At 43.2% G+C, this 11,543-nt stretch overlaps 1 protein-coding gene across 1 annotated transcript; it reads right to left on the bottom strand.

Moving 5' to 3' along the window:
- Positions 1-1,878: 1,878 nt before the first annotated feature.
- Positions 1,879-11,212, bottom strand: LOC141051278 (uncharacterized). Its single transcript, XM_073548149.1, has 4 exons — positions 11,015-11,212; positions 10,123-10,909; positions 2,396-2,420; positions 1,879-2,057 (listed from the first exon to the last, which is right to left on the bottom strand). Exons 1-4 carry the CDS (start codon positions 11,143-11,145, stop codon positions 1,879-1,881), a joined length of 1,122 nt encoding a protein of 373 aa, XP_073404250.1. The 5' UTR covers positions 11,146-11,212.
- Between the last annotated feature and the right edge of the window lie 331 nt (positions 11,213-11,543).

Here is an 11,543-nt window from a genome sequence, read left to right as displayed (position 1 = left end):
CATAGAATCCCCATGTTCACCCCCATAGAGTCCCCATGTTCATAAATATGAAAAAAACACATACTCACCTCGGTCCCGTTCTCAGGCACCCTGCTTCTGTTGCTATCTCCGATGCGCTGACTCTCCGGCAGTACACAGCTGATGCAATGAAATTATGTCATCTGTTTCACATGCTGATTGGTAGAGGAAGTGGCCGGAGGCCCCTCCTCCACCATTGTTTTCTGTGCCTAAGGAGACAGCGAGTGGGCAGGCACTTTGCGACCAGCGGACCTAAGGTTTCCAGCCCCACGGCTATCTCGGTCCGCAGGCCAGACTGAGACAGCCAGAGGGCTGGATGTGGCCCGCGGGCCACACTTTGCCCAGGTCTGGTGTCGAATCATGGGGCAGGATGGATATGATGAGGCAGAATGGATATGATGGGTCAGATAGGGCAGGATCATGGGACACATGGGGATATCATATGGGGCAGGATGGGACATCACATAGGGTCAGGATGGGAGAACATACGGCTGGAGCGAGGAATGAGACACATGAGGGCCAGGATGGGGGATATTACCATAGGGGCTAATTAAAGGATATTATTACTGCAGTGATGTATTTATTTTATTTTCTGAGGATACTGTTTTAAATGGGGGAGGCTGTCCTGTTACTGTGCAGAGCAACGCTGTTGCCTTTTTTTCTTCTGGTGTTGTTTAGAATTTGGGAAAATAAGTAATGTGTTCTGCAAGCGGAGCTCTACATAACTGTTATTTCCTGCAGAGATGATCCCTGACTGGAAGAAGTGATGGCAGTCTGTGCTGGATGAAGATTAAAAGCAAAGATGAAGGACTTCACCTAGAGATATCACTGGTGAGTCAGTGCGTTACCTGTACACTGACACTATACACTGTATACTATATACAGCGGTCCTGTGTACAATGTCACCAGTGATCACTGTATTTACCTTTATATTATACACTATATACAGAGCTTCTGTGTATAATGTCACCGGTGATCACTGTATTACCTGTACACAGACACTGCATACTGAGTACAGATCTCCTGTGTATAATGGCACTTATGGCGATATTAGTATTGCGCCTTTTTATTACTGATCAGTATTGTAGTATTCAGTCACTATGTGGTGGTAATATGTGGTCTGCGCAAGGTGCAGTGGTATTTGTTCCTTGTATGTGGTATTTTAGGTCACTATGTGGTGATAAAATGGTGTCTGGTCATGGGGCGGTGGTATTTGTCCTCTGTATGTGATATTATTGGTCATTTTAAAAATTGAAATATAAAAATATACCTAAATTGTATTGGATATTTTAACAAATGATTAATAGGATAGAGTCAAGCTCGGCCAAAAGAGTCTACCTTGTCGTGGTGGTGGCTTAAAAAATCTTTTGACTGTGGACAGTTTGAGAGGTGGAGACGGGGCTGGGGTGGAGCCTGGGCGGAGTCTCAAGGGGGCCCAAAAAGTTCTTAGTGGCAGCCCTGCCTATCCCTTCAACTCAGGAAAAACTTGAAGATACATCTGATTCAGATGGTTCAGAACATGAAGAGCAGGATTCTGATGAAGATCTTCACACTAGTCCCAATGAGTCACAGCTTTTTTCACAGCTCAAATTAAATTATTTAATTAGGAACATGAACCTTCCTAAATATTCTGCAGAATTTTTAGGCTCTAGATTAATGGAAAATAACCTGCTAGCTCCTGGTACCTGTATTTCATGGTACAGAAGAAGAAAGAAGGAATTCCTTCCATACTTTTCTGAAGATGGTGCTCTAGAGTATTGTGATATTTTTGGGCAAATGGAAATATTTAACATTGAGTACAATGTGACTGAGTGAAGACACTTTATTGACGCATCAAAAAAAAAAATTTTGAAAGCTGTGCTACTGCATAATGGCAGCAAGGACTACTTTCATGAAAACCTTTGTGCTGTTGGCGAAGAGCAAGGAGAAACGTTTCATCAGGATATCAAGTAGAGGGAACAACAATACCAAGGTAGATTGAACGTAAACATGATGGAGGACTACAGCTGGATGCTTCACAGAGAAGAACCGCATTCCTTCTATAAGAGAAAATGTATCAAGAAAAGATTTGAAGAGAAAAGGAAAAGGCGTGAGAATTCCTAATAAGTTTTAATTTTTATATATAATATTGTGTACATTGTTGGCTACAATAAAGATTTTTCTTGTTCATCTCACTTGTATGTAATTTCAAGCACGTTGTTTGCAAAATCCATATGTAATGGTCAGTGTCGGTTTTAGGCAAAGTGGAGCCCTAGGCAAAAGTTTAATACGGGCCCCAAATGCTATTGCACATCACACAGAAGCATTTCTGTTGTATTTACATGCGCTGAGTTCAGGCCGCTAAACGAGAGTGATCGACAATATTGAAGTCATTCACTTGCTTTCAGGCCTCTGTGCACCAACTGGGAAAGAATGATGGGAACAGAACAATCACTATTAGATCAATCTGTCCCCATACAGTATCATGTTATCAGCAGCATATCTACAGTTTACACCGGCGATGTGATGCTGAGAACAATGATTTTTGTTCCAGCATAAACAATCCAATAACTCAATGCAGCATTTTGCTTGTTTAGTAGAATACACCCGATAGTCCTCCACATAGTATCCGGTGCACCACAGTCCTCCATATTGTAAAATGCACAACCCGTAGTCCTCCATATAATATAATGTGCCCCATAGTCCTCCATATAGTATACTACACCCCCATAGTCCTCCATATAGTATAATCCACTCCCTATTTTCCTCCATATATTAAAATACACTCCTCAGTCCTCCATATAGTATAATACACTCCTCAGTCCTCCATATAGTATAATACACTCCTCAGTCCTCCACATAGCATAATACACTCCTCATAGTACTCCATATAGTATAATACACCGCCATAGTCATTCATGTAGTACAATTCACTTCCCATAGTATAATGCACCCCTTAGTTTTTCATATAGTATAATGTATTCCCCATAGTCCTCAATACAGTATAATGCAGACCACATATAGTATAATGCAGCCACCCCACAGCATATAATGTAGCCCCTTGAGTATAATGTAACCCCCATAGAATATAATGCAGCCTCCTCATATAGTATAATGCAGCCCCTCCATAGAATATATGGTATCTCCCTCAGAGTATAATGTAGCCCCCCATAGAGTATGATGCAATCACCCCTCATAGAATATAATAAATTTAATACAGCCCCCGTAGAATATAATGCAGCTCACCTCCCTATAGAATATAATGTAGCCCCATAAAAGAATATGATGCTATCCTTCCTCATAGAATAATACAGCCCCCCATAGAATATAATGTAGCCCCCCATAGAATATAATACAGCCCACCTCCCCATAGAATATAATGTAGCCACATAAGAGTATGATGCAATCCACCCTCATAGAATATAATACAGCCCCCCATAGAATATAATACCGCTCACCTTGCCATAGAATATAATGTAGTCCCCCCCACAATACTCACTCACTGATATATTTTAAAAAAAAAAGCAATCCTCACCTCTACTCTTGCCCCGCGCTGCTCCCAGCTCGGCTCTGGTTTCAGCGGCTGTAGTCTGCCCGGCACACAGCAGGTATGCGATGACGTGACATCATCGCGCACCCGCAGTGTCAGTGGCACAGGGGAATGATGGGAGAGGGAGTGTCAGCTGACACTCTCTCCTCCATCATTGCTTTGAACTGTACCGGTTCATAGATGCCGGTATAGTTGAATGCGCTGGCGAGGGGAGGGAGTAGTCGCTGGCAGGGGGGAAGTCGGCACTGGGCAACTGGCTGGGGGCCCCTGGGGGAGCAGGGGTCCTAGGAAGCTGCCTGGTCTGCCTGCCACTAACGCCGACCCTGGTAATGGTTAAAAATTTAAGTGTTTTTTTAAATCGGGGATGGGTTGGCGCTCATAGCAAGTGAGATATTCTGCTACATACAGGTGATCTGATCCTCGCCTTTATGTAGCAGAGCCGATCTGGTTATGGAAGCTTCTAGTCTCCCATGGAGACTATTGAAGCATGCCAAAAATGAAAAAAAAAAAAAAGCTCTAATCACCGCTCTTTCGCCCCATTCAAAATAAAACAATAAAAAAAATCAAACATACACATATTTGGTATCGCCAAGTTCAGAGTCGCCCGATCTATCACTAAAAAAAGGATTAACCTGATTACTAAATGGTGTAGCAAGAAAAGTCAAAATGCCAGAATTACGTTCTTTTTGGTCATCGCGACATTGCATTGAAATTCAATAACAGGCGATCAAAAGAGCATATCTGCACCAAAATGATATCAATAAATTGTCAGCTCGGTACGCATAAAGTAAGCCCTCACTCAACCCGAGATCATGAAAAATCTAGACGCTACGGGAAACGGAAGATGGCACAATTTTTTTTTTTTAAACAAAGTTTGGAATTTTTTTCACCACTTAGATGAAAAAGAACCTACATGTGTTTGGTGTCTATGAACTCATAATAACCTGCAGAATCATAATGGCAGGTCAGTTTTAGCATATAGTGAACCTAGTAAAAAAAAGCCAAACAAAAAACAAGTTTGGGATTGCACTTTTGCAATTCCATAGCACTTTGAATTTTTTCCCATTTTCCAGTACACGATATGTTAAAAACTTATTTTCAATTGTGGAAGTTCTCCTTTATCCATGGGGTAGTTGAAAACAGATGCTATACTGTGGCTCTGTAGACTTGAATGGGTGAGTCTCATCCGATTTACAGAAGAAACCAGTATGTGCTGCAATTTTTCTCACACGCAGATTGTCAGTGAAAAATATCACTCATCTGCACTGCGCCATTAAATAACATTGATCTGAGTCATATCCGTATTTTTCACGGACAGCACTCGGCCTGAAAATGTGTCTGAGAGTACCATTGCCAGAAGTAACATGGTGGTCAGACATACAGCTATAGATGTGTAGACCAGATGATTGCTATTTGGGGCTTTAGGCTTTGCCTGTTCATTCACATGAGAAGTCTGCGCATTCTTCGCATGCGTAGCACTCATTGTGGATGCATTCACACAGGAAAAACATTTAAAGGGAACCTGTCACCTCGATTTTCAGCTATGAGCTGCGGCCATTGCCTTTCTGGGCTTATCTACAGCATTCTAGATCTATCCTGAAAAATAAGAAAAACAAATGTTATTATACTTACCCGGGGGTGGTCCAGTCTGATGGGTGTCGCAGGTCCGGGTCCGGTGCCTCCCTGTTATGAATGAGTCACCGTAGGAGGCAAAAGCAGAAATACAAGCTAAGTCCAGAAAACCAGAGAAGTTGGCAACTATCAGATTGCAGACCCCTGAACCTATCAACACAACTAGCAGTAGCCGTGGGGGGTACCTACGATGCCCTAGACCCCTCGATCACAGCCGGAGAAATACATAGGCCTAAAGAAAGAAAGGGGAAATCTAAACTGCCCCAGAGCAGACCCCAAAGCAATAGGCAGCCCCCAACATATAATGACGGTGAAGAAAGATGAAAATACTAAGACAGAAAGACTGAGCAAAGACGGGGCCCCAAAACTACCTAGATAGGAAAGGACAGGAAGGCTGCTGTCTGCAATCTGCCAAAACCCTATCAAAGACATAAGCCAACCAGCTGATATGAAAAAGGCCCTGAAGCAGCTAGGCTTCAAAAACTGAATCAGCACTCAGGTATTTTCAGAAGACAGAGCTAAATGAATTCAGCACACCCCAGCAGGGAATGGCAGAAATCCAGAAAAACAAAGCAAAAACAAAGTCAAAGCACAAAAGCAAAAGGCCGAGCAGCAAACTTAGCTTTGGAGGAGCAGGAATTCAGACTGGTCTCCAAGGATCCCACAGAGAAATCACCCGCAGGGCAGAAGGGCGTCGGCAGCATTATATCCAGTCCGTAACTCCACTCAGCCAGTCACAATCATCAACCTCAGGTGTTTGACAATCAGGCTCACTACCTTTCTTTACCAGAAGAGGGAGTTCCTCGGGCCTCAGTAATGAAGGGGAAAATGAACTCACAACACCTCACATCTTCATGCAATGCCGCCATCTTCCTTGCTTCGTGCCGCGCTCCTGCGCAGGCGTACTGATCTGCCTAGAATGCTGTAGATAAGCCCCGAAAGGCAGTGGCCGCATCTCATAGCAGAAAAGAGAAGTGACCGGTTCCCTTTAAATTAATGTTTTACGTCAGTTCAATGGAATTGTGGGAGAGCAGCATCATGTCACTTGGAGCAAAATACTGTTCGATAGGTAAGGAGAGCCAATAAGCACAGAGGAAAGGTGAACATATGTGCTATGTGGTTGTAGGTGACTGTCAGTCCATTGTTTGGAATATCTTAGGCTCTGCATACAGAATTATGTATTTTTATTTTCCTCACATCACAGGACATGCACATATACAACCTGGAGTATTTGACCTCTAAGGGCTTGTGCACACGTTGCAGATTTGGTGCGTTTTTGCCATGTAGATTTTCTAGAAAAATCTGAAGCAAAAGCTGATGCCAGCAAAGAGAATCAGAAACCTGACTTGTCATGCATTGAGTATTTTTGACTTGCAGATTTGATGCAGAAAATAATCTGCAGCGTGTCAATTCTCTGTGCGTTTTTGCTGTATTTTTCACCATTGACTGTTTTTACGGGTGTGTTTTTCCTGCTAAGAAATGAAGAAATTTTATTCAACATGTGCACATACCCTTTCTAAACAATGTTTTCTGCGAATCTTAACTATCCTGTGTAGGCTAAGAATTTAGTCCTTGGTTTGCCTAATAAATGCTCCATCAGTAAACTGCTCTCTGGGTTGTGGAGATTTAAATGTTTATATTGAAATGCCATTAATTTAATTTGGTAAAAAAAATAACATTGTCATTATCAAGTTTATTTTTAATCATAAATACATGCTTCTAAGGCTAGTTTCACATTAGCATTTTTTTGCGCAGCGCATCGTGCGCATAAACAACGCAAAGAAAAACGCAAAACAAATGTGCGGTTTTTTTCTTCATGCGCACGCTGATGCGTCAAAATAACGCAGTGTTACTTGCGTTTTACATGCGTTTTTGCATGCGGTTGCGTTTTTTATGCGCATGCGTTTTTAGGTGTGACATTTCACAATAGAAAAATCCTTGACCACCAATGGGTCACCAGTGGGCGTGTGTCATTGGAATGTTTTATAGACCCTGTACTGCTGAATTCATCAGATTTTGCTGCTGTTTCCGGTGTCAAGATGGACCTGCGTCTGGATAATTTCCGCTTCAAGCTGGATCTTGACATTGCGCTGTCTCAGGCGTATGCCTTTTGTTGCCAGCAAGAAAGGGAGAGGGAGAGACAGCAGAGACGGCAGCGGCGTCGGTTTTGGAGGCATCCAATCATCGAACTCCGGGCAAGCCGTGGAGCATATCACACGCTGTACAGCGAGCTACAGGAAAACCCGGAGAAATTTGCTGACTATACACGGATGTCCCAGGAAAGCTTCCTTGACTTGCTGGGTATGGTTGAAGGAAACATCCGGAGAAGGGACACTCAGCTCCGGTGTGCCATTCCTCCCGAAGAAAGGCTCCTTGTCACCTTACGGTATGTATGTTGTTATGTTTGCATAATTTTTTTGGCTTTTTCCCTTTTTTTTTTTTTTTGGTCCAAAAAATTAGGTTTTTTTTTGGCTATTGAATTTTAACATTATTTTTGGGAAATTGCTTTTTTGCATAATGGTTTTTCTTCTGGCATGTACTAATCCCAAGCCTTTATAAAATGTTTTTTTGCTATGTTGTATTAAAAAAACATGCAAAATAGTTAGGCCATGTACTTTTTTATTTTCAGTGTTTTTATTAATACCCAAGACAGAAATATAATTATTTTTTCTTTTTATGTTTGGCAGGTTCCTGGCAACTGGAGAGAGTCTTTCATCCCTGCATTTCCAGTACCGGCTGGGAATCTCTACTTTATCCGGGATTGTTGCCGACACCTGCAGGGCTCTGTGGGATGTTCTGTGTCCGGAGTTTCTGCCATTGCCCACTGCCGAAAAGTGGCTTCAAATATCGGAGAAATTCTGGGCAGTCTGCAATTTCCCGAACTGCCTAGGAGCGGTGGACGGGAAGCACATCCGCATCACAAAACCCGCAAGAAGTGGCTCCGAGTACTACAACTACAAGAAGTACTTTTCCACAGTCCTAATGGCCATTGCGGATGCAGACTGCTGGTTTGTGGCGGTGGACATAGGGGCATTCGGACGGGGCAACGATTCACAGACTTTTAAGAACTCTGATATGGGCTGGAGGTTGTACGGCAACCATTTCAATTTTCCACTGGCACGGCCTCTTCCCCAAACCCAAACTCCACCACTGCCATTTGTAGTGGTTGGGGATGAGGCATTTCAGATGTGCCCAAACCTGCTGAAGCCGTACTCCAGCCGTGACTTGGACCACCGCAAGAAAATTTTCAACTACAGGCTTACGAGGGCTCGCAGGACTGTAGAGTGCGCCTTTGACATTCTAGTGGCCAGATGGCGAATTCTCAGCACCGCCATCAATCTCAAAATGGAAACAGTGGATGAGGTGGTGAAGGCATGCGTGGTTCTGCACAATTTTGTTATGGCAAAGGAGCGGCCGAACTTTGACATGGATGAGCCTGCTGCCAACCCTTTGCCAGATTTTACTCAGCACCCTCTTCGGTCCTCAGTCGAAGTTGCCCAAATGAGGGACCAATTTGCGGACTACTTTTTATCCGATGTTGGTCGTGTAGCATGGCAGGATCAAATGGTTTAATAGTTTTGTTGTTTGTTAAAAATAAAATACATGTTTTTTTATACCTAGTGTACTGTGTCTTAATAAACTCCACTACTCACCTGCCCAGGTTAAAGTGAAGAAAGGGAAACCACCATAAAAAAAATATATATATTTATATATATATATATATATATATATATATATATATATATATATATATATATATATATATATATATATATATATATATATATATATATATATATATATATTTTTTTATATATATATATATATTTATATTTATATATATATATATATATATATATATATAATATATTTATATATAATATATTTATATATATATATATTTATATTTATATATAATATATTTATATATATATATATAATATATTTATATATAATATATTTATATATATATATATAATATATTTATATATATATATATATATATATATATATATATATATATATATATATATATAATATATATATATATAATTTATTTATTTTTTTTGGTGGTTTCCCTTTCTTTACTTTATACCGGATGGTCAGCCATCCAACTCTGAAAGGGATACTATATTTCATTTTTTTTTATTTATATATATATATATTTATATATATATATATATATATATATATATATATATATATATATATATATATATATATATATATATATATATATATATATATATTTATATATATATAAAAAAAAAAAAAAAGAAAAATAGTATCCCTTTCAGAGTTGGATGGCTGACCATCCGGTATAAAGTAAAGAAAAACAAACCATAGTGTACGGCGCAGTGTGTGCAGGTGGCGAAAGACACAATAACCAAACATTATTTTGAAATATAAATTTAACATTTATTTTACTTATTAGTTGTTGGAAACTGGGGGGTGTGGAGGGATGAGGAACGGCTTTGGGTGGAGTAAGGGGTTCTAGGGGAAGGAGGAACCAAAGAAGTGGGGGAAGGGAGCCGAGGCAAGGAAAGTTGTGAAGTGGGAGGTGAGGGAGGAGGGAGGGTAAGAGTCCTCCTCTTTGTTTTTTTATGACGGTGGCCCGTCGTCTTGCTGCTGTCCTCGCTTGAGCCTGAGGACTGGCTAGACCCCGGGGACCGCCTTGATCCTCTGGACCGCCTTGAGCCTCTGGACCGCCTTGAGCCTCTGGAACGCCTGGAGGCTGTGGACTGGCTGGAGCTGGGGGACCGCCTGGCGCTTGTGGACCGCCTGCCAGGATCTTGTACCTGCTGTGGCATGCTGGTGGTGGTGGATGTCCTGGCAGGGGCCGTAAATATTGAATGCGGGTCCCCCAGCTGATGCTGCTCCGAGGTGGTGGTGCTGGTGGTGGTGGCGGTCCATGCAGGCGTGGTGGCTGTGGCGGTCCATACCGGGGTGGTCCTCCCGCTGGTGGTGGTGGTGGCGGCGCTACAGGCAGGGGTGGTGACGACGGGCCATCCAGTGGTGGTGGCGGCAGCAGTGGTGGGCCAGGCAGGAGCAGCGCTTGGCATGGTGTTGGCGGGTAAGTGTCCAGCTGCACTCGGACTTGGGGCGGTATATTGGTGTCCGGCGAGGCTTGGAAGTGTGGTGGCTGTGCAGTGATATGCAGCAGAAGTAGGTAATGCTGTAAAACGAGTCAGGGGTGGCACCGGTGGAAATGCCACCGCTGACTGCTGCATAATCCTACTCTGCTGCATAGCCTGCATAAAAGCATTGTTGCAGGCCTGCATGACAGTCAACTGGAGGTCAGGGGTAAGGTGTTCCGCCGTGTCCCGAGCTATTTGGGTGTAAAAATGATGCGCTGGTCTGGCGAGGTCGACTTCCAGGCGCTCAAGGCGACCCTCGATAGACTTGTACCGTTGGTCCAAAAGGAGGAAACCACTCTCAAGTCTATCGGAGAGTGCCTTGAGGCTACTCTGAAAGACCGAGCTCAATTCAACGAACTCGGGCATGAGAGGCCTGTCCAAGGTCCTCTGCCGCTGCTGGCGGGAAGTGCCCGCAAAACCAGTAGCAGAGACCTGGGACAGGGGAACACCTGAGCGACCAGCTTCCTGGTCTCCAGATGACTGTGGTGCAGACCTGCAAGGTGCTTCCTCGCTGATGGATGGCTGGGAGGGGTCCGGGGCAGCTTGATGAAGGACCGCTTCGGGCCCAGGTTGTAGGGTGCTGCTCCAGGTGCTGTGAAAAGAAAAGAAAGAAATTACTACCATAAATTAACAATCGCCAACTCCTGTGGAATAGAAAAGCACAGAATAAAACACAATACAACTAGAAAATACTTACGTTCGGGAGGCAAGGACCGGTCTTAAAAATGCCAAGGCACGATGGTATCTGTACTTCGTGCCGGTCCTTGCCGCAGCACCACTGCGAACCTTATTCTCCTGACGGATATCCCTGTTGAAGCGGTCCTTCATCGAGCGCCAACGGGTTCTGACTTTGTTCACTGTGGTGGAAAAAAAAAAAAAGAAAAAAAGTAAGACTATGCACTGGAGGCTGTGATCAACCAACTGTGTGTGATGATAGAAACTCCATGGAGTTAATAGCATCACACACAGTTGGGTGATCCCGGCCAAGATCACTGCTGCATCACACTGCATTTAAATACTTACGAAAATCCTTGCGGACCCGGGGAGAGGCGTTGTCCCAGCCATCCATCAGCGATGCGGCCACCTCGTTCCAGAGCCGCCGGATCACCACGTTGTCCGAGTGCAGTTGGTGACGGGTGTCCCACAACGGGACTCGCTCCTGGACTAGACGGATGAGCTCGTCGTTGTCCAGGGTGAGGTCCTCCTCCCGCTGTGGAGCCTAGAAA

Source organism: Dendrobates tinctorius, unplaced genomic scaffold, assembly GCF_039654945.1.
Source record: "Dendrobates tinctorius isolate UK_male_01 unplaced genomic scaffold, ASM3965494v1 ptg000011l, whole genome shotgun sequence".
Lineage (NCBI taxonomy): Eukaryota > Metazoa > Chordata > Amphibia > Anura > Dendrobatidae > Dendrobates > Dendrobates tinctorius.
Note: the sequence above shows the minus strand (reverse complement) of the source record. Positions and strands in the feature narration are given on the sequence as shown.